The sequence below is a fragment of the Alexandromys fortis genome, unplaced genomic scaffold (genome assembly GCF_014885135.2).
Source record: "Alexandromys fortis isolate MF-2015 unplaced genomic scaffold, M_Fortis_MF-2015_v1.1 scaffold_88, whole genome shotgun sequence".
NCBI classification, from domain to species: domain Eukaryota; kingdom Metazoa; phylum Chordata; class Mammalia; order Rodentia; family Cricetidae; genus Alexandromys; species Alexandromys fortis.
The window spans coordinates 2890624-2913308 of record NW_026067961.1 but is presented as its reverse complement, the minus strand read 5'-3'; the positions used below and the strand labels follow the sequence as shown (position 1 = coordinate 2913308).

Sequence of the window (22685 nt, the reverse complement as noted above, 5' to 3'; positions counted from 1 at the left end):
GTTTTACTGTATGCATATGTGCTGTGAGGTTCTGTGCACATCCATCTGTGGTGCTGTATGTAGCAGTTGATATGTGCTATGGAGCTGTCTTTGTCACCAGGATATGTGTGTGTGCTTGTGACCCAGCTGTCTTAGGTGTGTAGGGGTACACAAATAGCCACCAAGGCCTCTCCAGGGACCAGGACTCCACCCCCTGCCCACCAAACAGCCAGAGGTGGCGCCTGGGTTTATCCCTGAAGCCCAAACATCTGTCACACCGCACAGGGAAGGCAAAGTGTCCTGCCAACAGCTGCAGCCTATCATACAGCTCCCTGAGGCCCCTGGAGGAAGAACCCGGCTCCAGATGTGCAGAAACACCAGCCAAGAGCTTCAGCTTCGGAATCTGTCTCGGCCTGGGTCCCAGAAGACGGGGTTACTTCCTGCCTGGAAGTAGGGGAGAGGACCAGCTCTCCCACATAGAGCCACATCAACTCTGCCTGTCCCACAGATCCCTAGGCAACCTTCAGGTCTCCAGCCTAGGCCACAAGGACAGCCTTGATACAGTGATGAGGCCACTCTCAGGCCAGCAGAAAGCACACTAGCAAGATCTGTGAACCCAGACCCACTATGGCATCCTAAGCAGGACCTAGGCCTTGGGCTCTCTGAGGCATGTCCTTCATAGACCCAGCAATAAAATGCTACACTTGATTACAACCGCCCTCTGCTGGCAATCTATTTATAACCAGGGTCGACTGCACGGGAGCCCTGACCACTCCCAGAAACCCTGGGGAGTGTTGGGGACACACCTAGAGCCTTCCCAGGCCCTGCATATTACTATGAACCCTCTATTAAAAAATGTCGACTTCTGAGGAGTGACCCTAAGGCCCACCTGGCACCCAGGGACAGAAGTAAGCTCCTGAGTGAAGGTAGCTTGCAGGACACCAGGCATCTGTTGGACTGCAGCTAAGGTGTGTCTGGTCCTTGTGGGCACAGGGAGGCAAAAGGATGGTCCTGTCCCACACAGCCCTGAGTGGCCCAGAAGATTTTGTGCCAACTGTGTCACCTGGATGGGGGTCAGGATGTCAGCTCTGCTCTGACTGGAGAGGTCTGAAGAGTTCCTGTGGAGAACAGGACACATCCCTCACATAGGAGCTGGGCAGTGTAGGGGTGTCAAGCCTCACCAGAAGTGTTGACGGAAGGTGGGTTCCAGGAGGGGAGGAAGAGCCAGGAGTCAAGCTTCAGATCCTGGCTTCTGCTAATCAGCTTGGTTGACCCAAGAGTCAGAGGGGACAAGGCTGAGTCCACCAGTGAGGGTCAGTCACCCTGCAGCCCCGAGGTTCCCGCACTGTTCCCAGCAGCGCCCAAGGCACAGGTATTAACTTGGAACCTTTGGTTGGCCCAACCCAGCCTCCTGCTACTCTGATTCCTAGAAGCCACTAGTCCTCAGGCGCACGAATCCCGTCCCTCATTGTCAAGGATGCTAACATGACATGGCTTCCTCCCTGACTCCCCATATCCCCTGTCCTGTGTTCTCCACCTCCAAACGCCCCTTTCTCTGGCCTGCGAGGCCCGCCCTTCAACTCCAGGCGGTTTAGGGGCAGCCGCGCGAGTGACCCAGTCCCTAAAGGCCCCAACGTGGGCGGGTCCCGTCGTGCGCTCTAAGGGACTTCAGTGCGGCTGCTGGGGCTACGTGGCTGCCGGGAGTGGGGGGCCAGCGCGACGCGGCCGGGAAGGCGGGGCGCGGCCAGGGGGCGGCGCGGAGGCCCCGGCAGAGACATGCGCCGTGGACCGCCCCCCCGCCCCCGGCCGCTTGAGCTCAGCCAGCGGAGCGGCGGGAGCCGAGCGCGGCCGCGGCGGAGGCGGTGCCCAGGGAGGGAGGGCGGCGGGGCCGAGCGCAGCGCAGCGCTCTGGCCATCGGCAGCCGCCGCCAGGATGCCCCGACCCGCGGGCTGCTCCTCCGCCAGCCACCCCCGCAACCCCTGGCGGCGGGGTCTCAGTGCCAGGGCGCGGGAACCGCAGCCGGAGCCAGAGGCGGGAGCAGCGAGCTAGAGCCTCGGGCGCCCGAATGCTGGGTGAGCGCCGCCGCCCCGGCCCAGGGGCACCGAAGGGGAAATCCGGACGGGAGGACGGGACAAGAAGGCTCTGCGAGCACCTGGTGGGACGTGGGGTTCGTCGGAGTGGCCGTGGACAGCCTTTAGGGCCAGATCGCCCCGCCACCACCAACTTGGGGACCTTCAGGGTAACTTCTCCGAGCCAGCCTCTCCCTCGGCTCCCCGCCTCCAGGGCTGGCAGTGCAGTCCTTGGCTGCTGGCAGCAGGCAGGCGTGGCTACTTTATGAGTCCCAGGCCCCTATGCCCAACGCAAACTGAGGGTGCGGGTTTGAGGCACAGTCCCACCCCTAAACTGGCTCCCCAGGCCGTCGCTTGGACGCGCCCTCGGGGCTGGAAACTGGAAGATCTGTAAGAGCCAGGCCGGCAGGGATGCGCCTTTTAGGGGCGGGTAAAAATACCAACCGAACCCCGGGAGACCGAAACCTATAAGTGGGGTATCAAGAGGCGTGCACTGCGCTCTGTGCCCTGGGCCGCCGTCCATCTGGGCCTTTGGAGACCTTTAGGCAGACCGGAGGCCAGCTAGGAGGCGAAATCACCAAGCGTAGGCTTTTCGGAGACCGGTGGGCGCAGCCCGAACCCGGGGAATCCTTTCAAGTTCTGGGTTCTCTTTGTTGCGCAATACAGCCCCGGGGCTGAGCGGCCTCATTGGCCCGGGGTCGTGACGTCACGGCCTGGCCCTGCCCGCCGACCCTGCGGAGGGAGGAGGCTTCAAGGCCTGTGAGGGTCTCTGGATGGTCTCACCTGCTTAGTGGCCTGCCTTGGGGGAGGGCGATTTGAGGGGGTTCCCGGTACGGAGGTGGGAAGCATCCTCCTGGAAATGTTGGAGACGCTTGGAATCCATTGCAGAAGGAGCTTTGCTGACTAGAGTCGCCTAATCGCGGTGGGGCCCAGTGGGGTCTGGGCCCCAGTGACTGCTGCTGTGGGCATCAACCGCGTGTCCCCACCGGCTCTTCACTTAAGAGGATCTAGTATCCGTCCCCCTCCCCAACTCTACAGAACATCCCTCCCCTCCCAGAATACAGCCTCCAGGATTCCTGGGGTCAAATATGGCCTGTCCTGGCCCATTGCTCCCAGCTGCCCTCAGCTTGGTTAGGATCTATCCTTCAGGGACGAGCAGCTCAGACAGCCCTTGCTTCTAGGAGCAGTGAAGTACCTTGTTGGGGACTTTTTAGAAGGACTTGGAGACCATGACGTCGGTGTCTGGTGCACGCAGTTTGAATCCTGGCTCGGGTTCATAAAGATGTTGGCAGGTGATCTATCTCTCTGCCTCCATCGAAATGCCTTTCTGTCATGAGGATGGCAGCAGTACCACCCATTAAAGACCGGAGAGATGTGCCTCCCTCACCACCGGTACCCGGGTCTCTGTCCTCTAGACCACTGAATTGAAGGCCGGGTGAGGACCTCGGTTTGGCTCTACTCCATGCTTCCCTTTGGCCTAGGGAAGTGTTTACTGACGGCTCACTGTGCCTCTGGCTCCGATCTAAGTACTTTGCCTGGCAGAGTGCACCAACTCTCTTCAAGAAAGGCACTGTCTCTCATTTGTGGATTAGAAAACGGAGGTGCTATGGTGGTATGAAGTAACAAGCAGGGAGCTGGGGCTGGACTCCAGCTTCCTGAGGCCAGTCCACAAAGCTTTTCCTCTCTCACCTTTGTGGAGTCTAGTCTGCAGCTGAGAAGGTTGGCTAGACCCAGATGCTGGTGGAGGTTCAGTCAGATAGGGCCTCCCTGCCGCCCACCCTAGTCTCTGCAAGCATCGACAGACCTAATGTTTGGGCAGAAGTTGCCCTGCCTGCAGCAGGCTGCAGTAGACCCTTCCTCCGGGTCAGAGTCTGGGCAGGCCTGGGGCAGACACACAAAAGCAAACAGAGTCCACAGCAGTCTTAAAGAACTGTGCAGACAAGGGCTGGGTGTGGCACACGCCTTTAATCCCGCACTGGGGGAGGCAGAGGCAGGAGGATCTCTGGACGTTTAAGGCCAGCCTGGTCTACAGAGAGAGCCCCAGTACAGCCAAGGCTACAATGAGTGATCTTGTCTCAAAATTATTTTTTTTTAAAAGAAAAGAAATTGTAGACAAGACCTGCAGAGAATGTCTGCTCTGTTGGCCGGGACAATTTGGTTTTCCCTGCCTGAGAGCTGGGAAGCGTGACTGCAATTGTCCCTCCGTCCTGGAGGCACCGTGTGAGGCTGTGTGTGTGCTGGGTCCTGAGTAGTGCAGCTAATAGGGCTGCAGGGAGCCTTCACTTAGCATGGAGACCCTCTGCATGCTGCCTGCTCCAGGGTGCAGTGCTCCACACGGGGAGCACAGGCTGGACGAGGGAGGGGCAGGAGGACCTGCCTATCAGCCTTCAAGTAGTGTATGACACCTCCCCTACATGTTTACCTCCTGCCCGGGATCTTATGTCCCTCACTCCCAGCTGAAGACTCCAGGACAACACTAGTCCATAGCTCCCTCTGGGTGAGATCCAGGCCGAGAGCGTGGTGCTGATACCTCACAGCCCCTGCTGGGTGTGGGACCTGGCTCCCAGCACACTGCTGTCCCTGGGTGGTACCTGGGCCCTAGGCTTTGAGATATGCTGTCTGCTGTCTGTTCCCTAAGCTTCCCCACAGAACCAGCATAATGCTCCTCAGGATGGGGCCCTGGTCCCCCTGGCCCCACAGCCTGTGATGCAGATCTGGTCACAGTCTCTGGCTGTGCCGGGGCCTGTGCAGAGGCCCACTATGAGAGATGGTCTACCCACTCTCAGGGTGGATGTGAGAGTGGTGGCCAGCTCGTGTCTACCTCACAGGTTACCTGGGGGATCAGAGAAGGCAAAGGGAGGTATGGGGGGGCTGGGTAAATGGTCAAAGTGCCTGGGATGTCTGTGTAGGGATGGTGAGAGGGCCTGGTCTACACAGCAGTTCCAGGCTCTCCAGGGTTGCATAGTGAGACATTGTCCCTTAAAAATCCCAGACTGAGGATGGAAATCCTCAGAATGAGGAACACTTGTGCTTCCAGAGGACCTGGGTTCAGTTCCCAGCACCCTCATCCAGTGGCTTACACCCACCCGTAACTCCAGTTCTAGGGGTTCTGATGCCCTCTTCTGGACTCTGGAGGCACTGCATGCGTATAGTACAAACACTGAACGTACATTACATAAATCTTTTATTTTTTTTTAAATATTTATTTATTATGTATACAACATTCTTTCTGTGTGCATGCCTGAAGGCCAGAAGAGGGCACCAGACCTCATTTCAGATGGTTGTGAGCCACCATGTGGTTGCTGGGAATTGAACTCAGGACCTTTGGACGAGCAGGCAATGCTCTTAACCACTGAGCCATCTCTCCAGCCCTACATAAATCTTATAAAGAAAACTCAGTGGCAGTGAGGGAATGTGTACTTACTCGGCACCCCTGTATACTGCCCCTTGGGCCTCCTGCCCAACAACTTATGAGTTTCTTCTGGGACAGCAGCCTGGTGTAAGCCAGGGCCATACAGGACACTTCGCCTCTCCTTTGGAGCTCTGTGCTGTTGTCTGATCTCTCACTGAGTGTCCATTGCTCCCTCCCCAGCTGCTGCATCGTGAGGAGGAGGAGGATGCCTCAGCCACTCGCCAGCTCCTGTCTGCACCATGAGTGATGAGCGGCGGCTGCCTGGCAGTGCGGTAGGCTGGCTGGCGTGTGGAGGCCTGTCGCTGCTAGCCAACGCCTGGGGCATCCTCAGTGTGGGTGCCAAGCAGAGGAAGTGGAAGCCTCTGGAGTTCCTGCTGTGCACACTGGCAGCCACCCATATGCTCAACGTGGCGGTGCCCATTGCCACCTACGCCGTCGTGCAGCTGCGGAGGCAGCGTCCTGACTATGAGTGGAACGAGGGCCTCTGTAAGGTGTTCGTGTCCACCTTCTACACCCTCACTCTAGCCACCTGCTTCTCCGTCACCTCCATCGCCTACCACCGCATGTGGATGGTCCGCTGGCCAGTCAACTACCGGTGAGCACCGACGTCTGGGTGTGCTGTGTCAGGATGGGTGAGAAGGTCCAGGACTGCAGGGGGGGCATGCAGGTAGGGGTACTCATGACTGAACAGGGGTGTCACGGCACACAAATGCCTGACGAGAGGGACAGTGATGAACCAAGGTCCTGCAGTGCTGGCTGGGTAGAGACTGTACTGTCAGTGGGGAAGGTTTGTCAGGGCCCTCTGTGGTCCCTTGGTGAGTAACGCCAGGTTTCTCTGTCCTGCCCTGCCCCATGCCAGGCTGAGCAATGCCAAGAAGCAGGCGGTGCACACAGTCATGGGCATCTGGATGGTGTCTTTTATCCTTTCGGCCCTTCCTGCCGTTGGCTGGCACGATACCAGTGAGCGTTTCTACACCCACGGCTGCCGCTTCATCGTGGCTGAGATCGGTCTTGGCTTCGGCGTCTGCTTCTTGCTACTGGTGGGTGGCAGCGTGGCCATGGGCGTGGTCTGCACAGCCATTGCCCTCTTCCAGACACTGACCATGCAGGTGGGGCACCGGGCAGACCGCCGTGCCTTCACTGTGCCCACCATCGTGGTGGAGGATACACAGGGCAAGCGTCGCTCCTCCATTGACGGCTCGGAGCCTGCCAAGACCTCGCTGCAGATTACGGGCCTGGTGGTCACCATCGTGGTCATCTATGACTGCCTCATGGGCTTCCCTGTGCTGGTGGGTGAGGCTGGTGGGGAGGGAGCTTCTAGGACAGCCTAGGGACTGCCTCAGGTGGCTGAAACCTCAGGCTTGACTTCTGAGCTGTGAATTATTGCTCCCATTTTACAGATTTGGAAGGCAGAGTTCAGAGAGGTTGAGAACCTGCCTAAAATCAGGGTAGAAGTGATGAGACTTGAGCCCTTGTCAGCTGACTAGGTTAGGGTCTTTTTGTCACACCACAGAGGTACTTTCTCCCCTCCCCCCACGGCCTTTTCCATGAGAAGCAATGCAACTGCCTTCCCCTGCCCAGGTCCCAGGATGTGGCCGGTAGGTAGAGTGGGTAGGGGACATTGAATTGGTGTAGGGCAGGCCCCTAACACCTTCTCTGAAGTTGCACTTCCTTGTAAGCCTGGAGAAGGTAAATGAAAGGCTCCCTAGATGAAGGCCTTGCTAGCCAGGTGCAGCGGGACTGCCTGCAGTCCGTGGAACAGCTTGGACTAGGCTGGCTCAAGATTGAAGTTTACACTCAGTAAACAGCTCCTGTCTTACTCCTGCCTCAAAAGGTCTAGGAGAGAAAGAGCCAGACCAGAGCCAGCCTGCCCACAAAGCCTTGAATTGCTGCTGGACACAGTCCCAGAGAAGACCCAGATCCAGGGCAGCTTCAGAATCAAGGGCCTCTCGGGCTGCATCCCAGGCTCTCTCTGACACTCTGCCCCCCCCCCCCGCAGGCCAATCCCCCTCCCCCTCTAGGGTCCTCACCTACAGTGGGGCCTTTATGTCAATGGTAAGAGCTAAGAAACTGCCCTGAGCAGCACAAAGCCCTGTAAAGATGGGAGGGGCCACCCCAGCATGTTCTCGGAGCTGGGAAGTGGGTGCCATCTATTGGAGCCCCTCTGCTTGTCACAAGACTTATCAACAGTTCTTACTTCGGGGCTGGAGAGATGGTTTGGTAGTTAAGAACACGGCTGTTCCTGCAGAGGACCTGGGTTTTGTTCCCTCCCAGTATCCACATGGTGATTCACAGCTACCCATGGGCACGCCCGTGGTGTGCATGCATGCAGGCAAAACACACATAAATAAATGCTTTAAAGAGCGAAACTAGCCAAGCACTGGTGGCTCAGGCCTTTAATCCCAGCACTAGGGAGGCAGAGGCAGGCGGATCTCTGTGAGTTCCAGGCCAGCCTGGTCTACAACGTGAGTTCCAGGACAGACTCCAAGGCTACAGAGAAAACCTGTCTCAGAGAAAGGAAGGGAAAAAAAGCCCATTTCACAGATGAGGAAATGGAGCCCCTGAGAAATCCAGCGGCTTTCCAAGGATTACACAGATCACAGAACAGACATGCTGTGCCCATTTTTGTTTTGTTGCAACATCGTTAAACACTTCCCAAACTGAGGAGGGGACCCTGGGAAGAGCCCTTTGGCTGCCGGGGCTCCTCTGGAGTCTGAGCTTGGAGGGCCAGAGCTAAGGAGGCCATTGGCCCAGGAAGATACGGCAGGGACAGAAACAGGCTTGAGGCCTGTTTTTCCTGGCCCGTTCCTTTGCAGGCAGGTGGCAGTAACTCACGTCACATCATCCCATGGGCACCTGTGAGGCTGCTGCCCAGCACACTGAGGGGTAACATGCACAGCTGAGCTATACTCAGGGTGGGCACGGGACCCTGCCTGCTTCCTGCAGCCACCACCTAGTCCTCCTTTTCCTCTGGGCAGTGGGTTATGGGTTCTGCCATGCCGGTGGTGCAGCTGTGGCTAGGAGGGATGTTGTAGGGAGGGCCCTGTAGGTCAGGCTAGCCCTATGCCCACAGGTGGTGAGCTTCAGTAGCCTGCGGGCTGACGCCTCGGCGCCCTGGATGGTACTGTGTGTCCTGTGGTGCTCGGTGGCCCAGGCCTTGCTGCTCCCTGTCTTCCTCTGGACCTGTGACCGCTACCGGGCAGACCTCAAGGCAGTCTGGGAGAAGTGCATGGCCCTGATGTCCAATGATGAGGACTCTGAAAATGGTAAGGACGGCCTCGGGGTGGCCTCTGGGGAGGGCGGCGCTTGGGTGAGATCACTGGGTGTCAGATGAAATAGTCATTTGGTATATCCCCACCGCATGGCACTTAGGTGACCATGTTCATCACCACCAGATATTCCTGTAGTGATAGTCTGTGTACCAGGAGCTGTCAGCCTGTGGGGGTGTTTAGTCCCGTGGTGTTCCCACCCCAAATCTCAGAGGAACAAAGAAGCACAATATGGCAGCCTTCAGCCTCACAGCTAAAGTGTTCTGTAGCTGGGATTTGAACTCTGAACCTTGCCTGTCCTTTCTGCAAACAAGTCCCTTCCTTATGGGGATCCCTAAAAACCTTCCTGTTGCTCCCACGTTGTCATGGTGCCATGCTTCCATCCTGTCCTGCAGAGACCAGCTTAGATGGCAGCATCTCCCCCGACCTAGTATTGGAGCGCTCCCTTGACTACAGCTACGGAGGTGACTTCGTGGCTTTGGACAGGATGGCCAAGTATGAGCTCTCTGCCTTGGAGGGAGGCTTACCCCAGCTCTACCCTCTGCGGCCCCTGCAGGAGGATCGGATGCAGTATCTGCAGGTAAGGTTGAGGCAGAACAGAGGGGGCCTCAAAAGTCTCTCTCTCTTTCTCTCCCTCTCTGTCTCACTTGCTCGCTCTTGCTCTCGTTCTCTCTCCCTCTCTCGCTTGCATGCACGCATGCATGCACGCACGCACGCACGCACGCGAGATCAGTGGCAGTGGATGGCTGTCAGCCTTTCGTTTTTACCTGGAGGTCACCGTCTGTGCGGGTGGGCCCATCCCCGTGCCCTGGAAGAGGGATCCATTGGTGTCTGTGAACCTCCCCATGAGACTTTCCAACTGACCCAAGCTCAGTCAACACCGAGTTTCAGAGAGGTTGTCACATGCCCCAAATCTCAAAGCACCGATCCAGGGGGTCCTAGTCCCTGACCCACACACTGCTCTGCAGGGCGCGGGGAGGCATCAGTGCGGGTTTCCAGGAGGGCAGCCCCGTTTCAGCCCGGCCGGGTGCTCGCAGGTCCCACCCACACGGCGGTTCTCCCACGATGACGCTGACGTATGGGCCGCCGTCCCGCTGCCCACTTTCCTGCCGCGCTGGAGCTCCGGCGAGGACCTGGCAGCCCTGGCACACCTAATGCTGCCCGCGGGGCCCGACCGGCGGCGCGGGAGCCTGCTGGCTTTCGCTGAGGACGCACCCCCATTCCGCCCGCGCCGTCGTTCGGCCGAGAGCCTGCTGTCCCTGCAGCCCTCGTCCGTGGATGGCGGCCCGCGTCGCACCCACGACTCGCCTCCGGGCAGCCCGCGTCGCCGCCCCGGGCCCGGCGCCCGCTCCGCCTCGGTCTCGCTGCTGCCCGATGCCTTAGCGCTGACCGCCTTCGAGCGCGAGTCCCAGGCCCTGCGTCGTCTACCCGCCCCAGCGCGGCCCTTCCCGGCCGCCTCCTACTGCACAGAGCCTTGTGAGGTCCCGACGCCTCCTGGCGGCCGTGCGCAACGCAGCCATGGACGTAGGGCCACGCGCGCGCATGCGGGACCCCTGCAGACCGGCCTGAGCGCGTCGTGGGGCGAGCCTGGAGGCTTGCACGTGGTGGGCGGCGGAAGCACCAGCAGCTTTCTGAGCTCGCCTTCCGAGTCCTCGGGCTACGTCACGCTGCACTCGGACTCACTGGGCTCTGCGTCCTAGGGCCCTCACGGGCCTCTCCAGAGACGCCCTACAGATGGGAGAGGCGCTGCACCAAAGATGCCACCGCATGTGTTAGGAGCGGGGACAAGTGCCCACCCACCCTAGGGGTGATTGGATGGTTGTCTCTGCACTCCTCTTGTGGTTCGTTCCTTCTGATATCGCCTGGAGGAATGATGGCCGCCCTTGATGGCTGCATAGGACACAGACCTGCTGCTGAGCACAGCACCTCCCAGGAATGGACAGACTGTGCCTTTGAAGTGAATGGCATCTGCACACTTGGTACACCTCCCCCAGCCCTCTGAGGCTAGACTGGGTATATAGGGGACCCTGAGACCCGTCCACCATGAGAAAGGACAAAGTCTCTTCTCGGAGAAGGTTAAGCCAGAAGCTACAGGACGACATTCATCTTTACTGGCCCTGCATCTGCCTCCCCTCAAGGGTGTGACCTGTAGAGCTTCTGTGAGCACAGAGGTCTTCAGAACCCAAACAAGTTCTACTGAGCAGGCTTCCCCGTGACCTGCCTCAGTTTCCCTTCTCTGTTGAGTGGATGACCATGATACATCTCTCAGGGCTGTTTGAAGAATAATCCTGGTCTATGTGCCCTCGTACTTGAATGGACCAGATGCGAGAGGTAGTCTAGGGCCTTTTGTGAGGGTTAGCCTTCAGCACGTGACCCCCCGGATCTGAGGCCTCCCCGTCTCAATGACCCTTGCCCTCTTGGAAACTCACCTTAGCTAAAGCACAACACCATGGGTATAACAGCCACCTTGGCCCCCATTAGTGTCCCCGTGCTCAAGACTCCACCGTATTGCCTGTCTCCCACTATGCCGGCCACTCCCACTATGCCGGCCACTCCCACTATGCCGGCCACTCCCACTATGCCGGCCACTCCCACTATGCCGGCCACTTCTGTATCCTGCCATCAAGGCTGTGGGTACCTGGTGCAGAGAGCTGAAGCAATGGAAGTGGGCTTCCCTGTCTTGGTACCCATCTCCAGCTTTGTCTCCCACCCACGCAGGCAAAGGCCCCACAAAGGGTGTCCTCTACCCCTCCTCAGCCACAAAGAAGGGCTTTGCTCTCCTGGGTAGACCTCTCTCCGGGCTGTGCCAGGGACATAGGTCTTCCCAGGAAATACCCAGGCTGTGAGCTGGGAATGGGGTAGCACTGCCGTGTCAGGTCTGGAGATGGTCTTAAGGCCAGCACAGAGCAGCCTGTGCCCCCCTCCTTTTCACTGCCCAGTGGCCAGGCCCATCTCCTCTCCCTCTCCCGGCGGAGTTCCAACTCCAGCTGGGGATGGGGGTGGGTGACTGCCCTATCCTAGGGTCCCTGTAGTCCCTGGGTATGGGGTCAGCAAAAGATAAGCCACCCCAAATGAGTAGAGCAGGGGACTGTAGTCTGTCCATCTCTGGACGTGGGAGAAGCTTCCTCTGGCCCATTTGCTGCTGTGCCTTTAGGGACTGATGTCATGTGGGTGGGGGCAGAGGCCACCAGCTAGCCGCTGTCTGCCTCACCGGCCTCAGATCGTCAATTTATCACCTTCAGTTTTCACTCTGTTTTGTATTCAATGGCAATACTTGTAACGGGGACATGGTCCCCCCAAGTCTCTTCTACTTTTTACAAAACTTTAAGGGCAAACCCCAAGCAGAACACCCTAGGCTCTAGGGCTCTTTCCCAGTCCTTGTTCAGCCTCCGTTTGCTGACGCCTGTAAGGACCTCGGCCACGGGTTACCGGTAAGAACGCTAACTGTATACCACCGTCCAGCCCCGAGTCAGGGATTCGTTTGTAGATTTTTGAAAAACAGCTTTTCTCTTCTGTACAGGACCCAATAAAAAAAAATGTCCTCATGGTTTGCACACAGCCTTCTGAGGCTGGTTCACGGAAACCTGTCTTTGCAGCCCAAACCAGCTACTCCCCTGACGTCTAGACCGGTGTACCATTCCCTTGGACTTGCCATTTCTCCAAGCAGGTGCTGCAGTCCTGGCCAGCGAGACAGACCTGGGCCCACAACCCTAGGAAGCAGCGGGTGGGCCCCAAAGCCCACCAGTCAGAGAAAGGTCCTCTGACACGGGTGGCAACCTGACCTGTGCGTGGGGCCAGGGTTTGGTCGCCCCTACGAGGTTGTCTCAGTACCTCTACGACTGGCTTGGACACCTCGCTCTCAGACTCTGGTGGAATTCACCGACCACTCCTTCTGGTCCTCGCTGAGAGGCCGCCACCTAGCGGTAGAGGAGAGAGAAGTCTTGGCTTTTCTCCCACCAGCTTGGCTGACCAGAGGCCACCTTGAGATGGCCAGGGCTGGGCTCTGTACTGGTCCTTGCTCCAGAAAGCCCGCGGTGTGGGGATGGGTTAGTGTGGGAGAGCCAAGTTGTGGAGAATCCTGAGTAGACCAGAGCGTGTTTATCGGCAGGGCAAGAGCCGCCCCAAACTTGATATTACGTGGTATACTCACGTCTCGGCCTCTGTACAAACAGCCAGTCTTTATTCAGAATTGCACGTTGGTACTAGGAGGTGCTGGACCCCAGGCTGGCCCACGACAGGAGCCTGGGAGCGAAAAGCCCTCCTCTGTGGTCGCAGCACATGGTAACAGGTGCAAGAGCACTACAAGAGCCTAGGGCTCAGAAAGCGCTATGTGGTCCGGGGCACCCGTCTTTTCAGAATATAAAATGCGCAGCTCTCGGAAGTGCCGAGCTTTGCACGGGCGGTGCCATGCAGCGATGGGTGGAACCTGGGATTGTGGCGAAGCAGCGACATTGGCACACTCAATGCCCCTTAGGGGCGGAGCCCCTGCTCTGCACCAGCACCCTGCAGCCGTGGGCATCTGCGAAGGGAGGATCTTGGAGAGAGCGCCCACAGGGTGGGCCCCGGGCGGAGGCGGAGAAGGGTGCGATGGTAGGTGAGAAGGTCTTGGGTGGGGGTGGGATGGAATGGGAGCCCCTCGCTGGAGGGGCGGGGCTCTGCGCGCTTTGTGCCCGTGGGAACGGAGCGCCCGAGGCCGGTTGAATGGACCAGGGCGGGGCAGCGATTTTCCTCGCTGTGAGGGGTCCGCTCTGCGCCGCTGGCGATCGCGACCTTCCCACCGTGACGCAGTCGTGGAGAGGGGGGTCAGGGGCGGAATGCCAGCCCCGGGTCCCTGGGAAAGGGGCACATTCCACACGTCCTCTCCTAGCTCCACTGGAGGTGGGAGGAGGGAGCTGATCTGGCTGGTGGGTGGGACCGGAGTGGGTGAATTCACGTAGACCACATCCGCAAGTGGCTGCGTGGATTTTTCTGCAGCCCCACCAGGCCATCGATTGAAAGAGTTCCTACAATCACCATAGCGGCGCCCCAAATAGTTTCTGTGTCCCCAGACTAGACAGCGGGTGATGGGGCAGGGGAAGGGTCTTGAGTCTGAATCCTTGCCTGGGACTCACCAAGGACGCCACACCCCAAGCCCGGGTCTCGGGTTCTCGGTTTGGCAGTTTGACGCTGGTTGTGGTGCGGGAACGCCGGTAGAGGACTCGGGGAGACCTCCAGGGGAAGGGAACGGGGACAGCGGGGACTGGGAGACACCTGCAGCGGAAGCAGGGGCCCAGATGGCCGGGAGGCTGGGCCTGAGAATAGAGACCGCCTGCGGGCTGGCGCTGTCCATGGTGCTGCCTGCCCTGCGCTCAAGCACCAGGGGGCAGCGCAGGCCGCTGCCATCCTCTCCACGCCGAAGCCGCGGGCTCACGCCGGGCAAGCAGCCTTGGAAGCCAGACAGGTGGTCGATCCCACTGGGTACTGGCCAGAGTCCTGAAGAAAGGAAGGGAGGAGAGGAGGGAACAGAAGAGGCGTGGAGGATAAAAGGAAGGGGAGATACATAAGGACATCAAGGTAGAAAATGGTCTCCTGGGTGGTGCAGACCTATGCTCACACTCAGGCTGCAAGGCTATAGACAGGCCAGACAAGCCTTAGCTGGACCCTCCTCACCGGCTTTCTCCTTTGCCCATCCCCCATCATACCCTAGGCTATCACTTGTAGCTCAGCCGGCTCTCCAGCTCTCCATCCTCCTGCCTCAGCGTCTCAAGTGCTGGGTTTACTGGCAAACGATGCCACGCCTAGCCCCAAGACCCCATGGCTAGCTCTCACATGTCCCTCCCAGTGTCTCATTGTAGATCTTTGAGCCCTTACTTCGCTACCTTGCAATGAATTCTGAAGGCTTTTCATGTACTTGACACTCAGCTCCAGGATGTCAGCCTTTTCCAACTTCCGTTTCCGTATCTGCCAAGTCGCAAGATGTTCTCTTAACAGGCAGACTGGAGAGGGCTGGAGTAGTCGCTCCCCTCCTCTCCTGCCTTACCTGATGTGAGTAGTGTCTCTCCAGAAGAGACTTGAGCTGCTCCAGTGACATATTGATGCGTGCACGGCGCTTCTTCTCCATCAGAGGCTTGGAGATCTGTGGGCCATCCGGTAGTCCTCAGAGGGAGAGCCCTAGCTTCCCAGGCTTCCATTCCCTCCACCTCAGGGGTTCCCACCCCGGGAGTCCTCATCCCAGACCCTTCAGGACCCCCAGACCTTTCGGAAGCTGCTGGCTGAGCCACTGGGGCTGCCCCTCGATGTGGGCTCAGTGCCCATTTTGTGATGTCTGCACAGACAGTAGGCTGTGGTGCCTTTATAGGGGTACCTCGTTTGCATGTCAATGAGGCTCTAGGAACTGGAAAAGCCCAGAGGGGGAGGGGAGGGGACAGAAAAGGGATGCGATACAGGAGAGCTGTCCCCGTGTCCCTCCATGGGGCCCCTTCCAATGGCCCAGGCTGCCTCTGGCTTTCAAGATGCTTCCTGCTTCCCTGAGGACTCCATTTATTTATTTATTTATTTATTTATTTATTTATTTATTTAAAATTTCTTCCTTGACCCACCACTACTCTTTCAGTATGAAGACTTTTCCCAAACCCATCCTCTCCAGGCGCTGTTGAGCCAGCTACTGTAGGTTCTGAACCTCACCACAGTCTCTGCTTGCCAAGTCCTCGCTGCTTCTTATCTCCCAAGATTCTTCTGGTGGTCCTCCAGTGTCACAGGGAGCTTTCTGGGCTGCATGCCACCCTAAATGATGACGACGGAGCCCTAGGTGTCCTGAGGCCGGATGAAGACAGCGAGGAGTGCTGGCCTTTCCTTTCACGCTCTGGCCACGCTGAGATGCTAAATTAGTCGCTCTAATGTCGGGACAATGTAGCAATTTTCTGCCTGTGGCTGCTCAAAGCCAGTCACAAGTGGGGCCTGTGGGGGCCATGCGGCAACATGTGTCCCATTAAAGCATGCAGCCCGCCTGCAGGGCCACAACAGCCTCCTCCATCCAAGGACCCAGTGCCTGGAGTATTGACTGATAGGACCCAATGTAGAGGGGAGGCAGACCACCCCAGCCCCTGCCCTAGGCTTCCAGGCTTGTGACCCTGGTGAAGGACCAGTCTTTAAGAGGAAAAGCAACTGAACTGTGTGTGATAGCTTGCACCTTTAATCCCAGCATTCAGGAGGCAGAGGCAGACAGATCTCTGAGTTCGAGGCCAGCCTGGTCTATAGAGAGGATTTCAGAACGGACAGTGCTACACAGAGAAAACTTGTCTCGAAGGGGTGGGGGGCGGGATGGAGGAAGAGAACAACTGGGGTTCAGTTCTGCGCACCTTCTCTTAAATTCAGTGGGTGGGGAGTCGGGGGTGGGGACCACTGATGCTCCGAGGACAGTCCAGACTGCATTGCATGCCCCTGTCTGCCTGTCCATTGTCCATGTTGTGAGGACACAGGAGGCCCTGAGACCACCTACGATATAGGAAAGGGCAGCAATCCCTCACTCCACTCCCATTGCATCCGGGAAGTCCTACAGTTTTCTCTGTGGTCACGGAATGAAAACAATGACCTCTGTAGGGGCTCACGAGGATATTGCTGGGTCAAGACGCCCCCAAACCGGGCATCTTTCTGACCCCTTCACTCTCCCTCCCCCACCCCACTCTGGGCATTGACGGACCTTGTCGGTGCTCTCCCAAGCGCCAAGCAGCGTGGAGAATCGAGACCCGCCCTCCCCCTTTCAGGCCTGGGCAAAGGCGACCAGAACTCTGGAACGTTCTCCTGCCCCCACCGCAGGGCGGGTGGACCAGGTCCGGCTGGGTTTGTACCCTGGGCTAGTGATGGGGCTGAAACCCAGTGGCGAGCGCTGCCACGCGCCGGGTAGCTTTAAAGCGCCAGGGCCAGCCAGGTCCGGACGGCCTCCGCGCGCCTAGCTATGGCTTTGGGGAGGTGGCGGCGAGGTACAAAGGCGCCGCGGGGCAGGCGGGCGGGAGGCTCGGCACAAAGGGAGCAGCCAAGTGTTAAGGGCATTGTGCTGGTTGTACAAAGCGGCTCCCGCGCCCGCGTCCGCCTTCTCGGGGCCAAACTCCTGGCTCCCCGCGGCGCTCAGGCTTCCAGCTGCCGCACATCTGTAGGGAGGCCGGGCGCGCGCCTCACCTCGACGGGTCCCCTCCACCCTCCTCGCTCTCAAGCCAAGCGAGAAGCAGAGCAATTTGTCTTGTAATTACAATACTTCCCCATAAACTGCAGCCCGCGCCTTTCAGTCCGGTGCATTAGCAAACCAATGGTTCTGCGCACAGCTTTCCCGGCGCGCTGCGGGGCGCGGGGTACTGGTCCCGCCCCCTCTCCAGAATTAGGGTCACTATTAAATTTCCCTCTCTTGCTCCCGCTCGCACCCCACTACCCTCCACAGTCTGGGCCATCACCCCTCCCAAGCCTACGCCCAGGGATCCCGGCTGCACTATGTGGGGCCGTTCATGTGGGTGGCTAAGTGTTTCTTAGGTAGTGGAAAATTGACCACAAAATGTACTAATCTGCAATGTTCTGCTTTGGCTGGGGGAAGTGAGGCCCGCCACGGGGCCAGGACCGGATTCTCAGCGGTTGCACTCTGCTAGGATCTGTTTAACAGGCCTGCTGCTTGACTGCATCGTGCCTCCCACCGCCCCTTTCCTGTGGGGCTGGTCCTTGGGCATGGATTTCTCTACCTGTGAGGACTTCCCTGCTTTTTCTTCCTCTAACGCTACAACTCTCCTCCCCGCCCCCGTGCCTGCTCCTATGGCTGAGGGTTGTGCAAGCTCACGACCAGGAGGGACCCCTCCATCTCGCCCTCCCCCGCCCCGCCAGCCCGCCCGCCCCCAGCTCCTAAGCCATCTTCTTCCACTGCGTAGTTCCCATTTCGGCTTCGTCCTCTAGGTAGCCTCCTCTCCCGCTAAGTTAGAGCCAGACTTTTGCATCCAGCAAGGTCACTGGAAAAGGTAAAGAGATGCAGGCTGAGGACGGCTGTTCCATCTGTCCACGAGGGACGTCTTACCTCCACCCGCAGGCAGACCCACCAGGGAGAGCTCAATGCTTTCCCAGAGGTGAGGAGAGACAGCTGCTCACCCGTACTCTCTATGAGCAAGCTGGGCACGGTACACTGTCTTTTGGACTGCGGAGAAGGTCATGGACCAACTTAGAAGCCCTGCTTATGCAAACCAGGATGTAGGCCACCAACTCCCTCTCTGTCTTTAGCACTCAGAGTCCCCAAGGTACCTGGAAAGGAGTACAGGCCCAGGAGGAGCAAGGGGGAAAACCCAGGCCCCTTTCGCTCATTCAAGGAAAAATGTTCGCTCTCAGCCCCCCCTCGCTCCCACGCCTTTCTCACACTGAGGAATTTAAGGCTGAAAATGACCCAGTGTCTTTGTGCCTTTCCCATTTACTTTCTCCACTTTGAAACACACACACACACAAACACACACGCACACACACGCGCGCGCTCGCACGCGCGCGCGCACACACACAGAGGTCTGAAAACAAAGCGGGAAAGGGGTTTGGAGCCCCCAAACAAGACCCCTCCCAGATGTTCCACTTCCCATCTCAGAAACCAGCCCTAGTGTCCTCCTGAGTGGTGAGAACACTTCCTTCCTGAACTTTCTGCATTAATCCGGTGCTAACTAACAGAGGAGCCTGGCTTGCAGAGCACTGTGGGTGCTGTGGTAACCGGAGGAAGAAGCCTGTCCCCCTCGCAGATGTGGGACCAAGTGACGGCTGTGTGTAATTAACTATCAGGGACACAGCAAAGGCCCTGAGAGGACTCCGTCGATTGTCTCCAGATGAGGTTGGAGAGGCTGCGATTGTTTAACTCTGTTTAGCTGTGTGGAGACTTTGAATTGCACAGCAGCCAAGGGCCCTTCAGGGGACAAAGGCTGGGACTTCAGTGAGTGCATCAACACTGACCGGGCCAGCCCAGCTCAGGAAGAGTGAATTCAGAGAGAACCTCTTTGTCCTGGCCTTTTATGTCTCTCTGGAGCTGGCTCTAATCTTTAAATATTTACCCGGCCCCTTTGTGCACATATGACTTATGCGCAGTGGGCTGATGTACTCATAAATCACGCGTCATTTACCAGACTGGAAAGAGCCGCTTTCATTCCTCCAGCCTGTGACTGCCAGAGAAGAGGAGAGAAAACTTTCTTTTGGAAGACTGGGCTATCTCTAGTGGAGACTCATAGCCACGCTGGCCAGACTCCTCCCCACTGCCCTAAATAGCCAGAAACTGCAGAGGGGGGAACAGCCCTCTGCAGATGACTGATCTGGCATCCATCACTGGGGAGGGTGCTGAGAGAGCCTCCTGGGCTCTTCTCCTGCTTGGCTCCAGGCTTGAATGAAATAACAGGAGCCAGCTTCCACCCTGGGATTGTTCTGTGTAGGATGAGTGAAGGGCTTGTCAATGCTCTTCTTGTCCGTGCACCTGTACCTGCCTTGGGCTTGGTCTCTTCTTCATAATCTCTCTCACTCAATAAACTCATGCGGCTTCAGAAACTAAAGTCTGGTGGCTGGAGAGGTGACTCAGTGGTTCAGAATGTATATTGTTCTTGCAGAAGACAGCTCACAGCCACCTGTAACCCCAGCTCGAGGGGGTTCAACTCGCCTTTGGCTTCCACGGCACCTACACTCACATGCAAGCACATGCGCGTGCACGTGCACACACATTTAAAATAATAAAAATGAATCTTTAAAAAGTCTGAAGATGATTTCATCTCAGCTTGTGGTTTTATTTGGAGATGTTAAGGTGGTTTCTTAGGGTTGGTAATCGCCTCAAGTCATGAAGAATTGAGTCAAGTTGTACCGGGCAATAGTCCCTAGCCATCAAGAATTGCTTGGCCCCCGCCTGACCACTCTGATCCACTTGTAGAAACAATATACCTGGATACAGAAACAACCCACCCTGCTTCCAGTCAAACGGAAAATATCTGCAACTTCCTGTAGCTACCTACATCCGTGTGCATGTGTACAGACATGTCTCCAGCCTCTCTAAGTGCGTGCAGCCTTCACCCAGAGCAAAGACTGGGGCTCCATGCTGTTGATAAAGCAGTGTCAGCCTGCCCAGACCGAGTCTGTCTGCTTCTCTGCTTCAGTTTCCTTAATGTCTGAAACAAGACAGCTCTCCAGGGGGCCCGGACAGGAAGGCTGCTTTAGCCTGTGATGGTGGCATCTAAGGATGGGGGAAGGCACAGGCTGTGGGCTGTGGAGGGACCCTGCTGCCCGAGAAGGAGCTCCTTTTGTGCTTGCTTGGAAGCTGGTAGGACAAAACACTCAAGCGCTTTCTTATTTTCAAGGAGAGAGGAGCAGTGCACCCCAGGACTTCCCCTTCCTTTTTACCATTCTGGAGATCTGTCACCCCTTGTGTTTGGAGGACAGCTGGGGACACAGCGAGACTGTTCTGTCAGACTCCTTTCCTTTCTGGTAGGAAAGCAAGCCTGTGTTTCCGTGTGCACATCTGGATGTAGCGCTCTCAGTGTGTGGCTGTTTCCCTGGGTCTGCATGTGCTCTTTGATCACATCCCTGGATATACACACGCTCTCCACATGACTGTTCCTCTGGTTATCTGTACTCCTGTGTATAACTGTTTCCTTGGGTGTAGATACTCTTTGTGTGTAGCTATACGTTTGGGTGTGCATGTGCTGTGCTGTGTGGCTGTTCCCCTGGGTATAGACACTGTCTGGATGTGATTGCTTCTCTGGATATGGGTACTCTTTACAACTGTTTCCTGAGCATACACATCCTTTGTGCGACTGTTACCTCTCCATCACTGCACTATGAGTTTTAGGCCCCAACAGTTTCAGCCATCCCAGCGATCCCCTTAACACTTCACATTCCCTGAAGTGTAGTTCCACCCGGCAGAGAACATCTTTCCCTTTCTCCCACCTCCAGGATAAGGCTGAAGAAGGACTGGGGCCTCGGGGGAGGTGACAGGCAGAGGACACAGTTGCTCAAGCTCTCTGGCCAGTTACACTTTACTGCTTGCCTAAGAGTGGAGATCAAAAGCTCAGGGCCTGAGAAGGGGCTTCTGCCAGAGAGGGTTTTGTGCCTCCAGGTCAGGAGCCCTCCCTGGAGTGAGGGACAACAAGCACCCTCTAGTGGCTCTGATGTGTTCTGGCTCAAGGGGAAAGGCCCGAGTCTAGAGAAGCCATGAGGAACAGGCAATAGTCAGAACTCAGGCTTTAAGCCACTCAGTCACCTTTATGTCCTGCTTAGCCTTTAGTGTCAAATTGACACAGCCTAGTTATCAGAGAAGAAAGTCCGACTGAGGACTTGCCTAGATCTGACTGAGCATGTCTGGGGGGGGGGGGCACACAACATTCCTCAGGCTGGTGGTGCTATGTAGCAAGCATTCTAATTGTTCTTAATAAAAAAAACGTAGAGTCAGATATCATGGGGTGAAAGCTGAAGGATTGGAGGAGCAGAGCGGCAGCCACTAGAGTTCTTACCTCTACCAACGCTCAGACCAAAGGGTGATCCTGTCTCTACAAATCCTCAGACTGTATCTCCAGACTGCATCCTCAGACTGCTCCTCAAACTGATTGCTTCAGATCACTGCCTCAGACTGTAGTGAGCTCTTGTCTCCTCCCACCTTATATTCCTCTCTCTGCCCAGCCATATCACTCCTGCCTCCATCTCCCTAGTGCTGGGATTAAAGGCCTGTGACCTCAAGTGCTTGGATCACCTTTGTATGAGCTCTGTTTCTCTTTTAGACTGGATCAATTTCATGTAGCCCAGGATGGCCTTGAACTAACAGATATCTATCTGTCTCTATCTCCCGAGTCCTGACATTAAAGGTGTGTACTGCCACCGCCTGGCCTCCAGTGGCTTAGCTCTGCACTCTGATCTTCAGGCAAGCTTTATTTATTAAAACACAAACAAAATACCACCACAGTACTGGGCAGTCTGAGAAAATTTGCTAAGGATGAGCAGGTGAACCAGCCTGAAAGCAGCGTTTCTCCATGGTTCCTGCCCTCACTTCCATCAGCGAAGGCCTGAGACCTGGAATTAACTGTTAAGCCAAATGACCCTCTCCTCCTCAAGTTCCTCTGGCCAATGTTTCATCACAGTGGTGGAAAGGAGACTAGAAAGCCGTATTTGGTGTGGGTGTGGGTGTGCATGTTGCTGGGGTTTTACCATAACCGAACCATTAAATCTTTCTCCTTCCTGTCACCTCACTTTAACAGATGTCTCCCAAGCACGATTGGGACACAGTGCTGGGCTTTGTAGAGTATCCTCGCTCTGGTCACTCTGATCCAACCAGGTCACTGTCACCCAACGAGGAAAATCAGGGTAAGACCTCAAGCAGGAGCTCAGCAGAAGTCGTGGAGGATGCTGTTCTATAGCAGCCTGTTCTCACCTATGCTTAACTTTCTTATATAGCTCAGGAACACCTGTCAAGGGATGGTAGCGCCCACAGTGGACTGGGCCTTCCTATATCAATTAATAATCAAGATAATACCTCATTGGCCTGCCCACAGACCGCCTGTTGTATGCCATTCCTCAATCAAGGCTTTTCTTTTCAGATGACTCTAGGTGACAACAAGGTGACATTAAGGTTATGCAGGACAAAGGATGATTGTCCAAGACAGTGAAATAAGGATTCCGTTTCACAGGAAGACGAGGGTCACAGAAGTTGCCTGCCTGTGGTCACCAAGACAGGATATGGAGCACTGGAGCCTGGGATACCAGGTTCCCCACTCCCATGCCCACACATCACAGTTCCTGCCAGGCAGTGTGTTTGCATGCAGGGTTCACCACAGCAGCCTGGCCCCAGCTTCTCCTGGAGCCTGTCTCCCATCTTGTGTAAGCTGGCTGCTTCCTGCCTCTGCCTTTCAAATCCAGCATCAGCTCTTGGTTCCTCGATGATGCTCTCATTTCCAGGAGCTGCTAAGTTCTGCCAGCTCCTAAAGTCTTCCACGCACCCTTCCTATCCTGCAG

The 22685-nt window shown here is 56.9% G+C and overlaps 2 protein-coding genes across 3 annotated transcripts; one reads left to right on the top strand and one right to left on the bottom strand.

Annotated features, from left to right (window-relative positions):
- The first annotated feature begins 1829 nt into the window (after window positions 1-1829).
- Gpr153 (G protein-coupled receptor 153) lies at window positions 1830-12330 on the top strand. 2 transcript variants are annotated; one of them, XM_050153239.1, is made up of 6 exons: window positions 1830-2051; window positions 5641-6055; window positions 6320-6749; window positions 8534-8726; window positions 9125-9309; window positions 9698-12330. In XM_050153239.1, exons 2-6 carry the CDS (start codon window positions 5700-5702, stop codon window positions 10427-10429), a joined length of 1896 nt encoding a protein of 631 aa, XP_050009196.1. In that variant the 5' UTR covers window positions 1830-2051; window positions 5641-5699; the 3' UTR covers window positions 10430-12330. The 2 variants fall into 2 exon arrangements, with proteins under 2 accessions (XP_050009196.1, XP_050009197.1); XM_050153240.1 differs by having other exon boundaries at window positions 1831-2051; window positions 9767-12328.
- Window positions 12331-13836: 1506 nt separating this feature from the next.
- Hes3 (hes family bHLH transcription factor 3) lies at window positions 13837-15023 on the bottom strand. Its single transcript, XM_050153255.1, has 4 exons — window positions 14964-15023; window positions 14749-14844; window positions 14588-14669; window positions 13837-14201 (listed from the first exon to the last, which is right to left on the bottom strand). Exons 1-4 carry the CDS (start codon window positions 15021-15023, stop codon window positions 13837-13839), a joined length of 603 nt encoding a protein of 200 aa, XP_050009212.1.
- Window positions 15024-22685: the final 7662 nt, after the last annotated feature.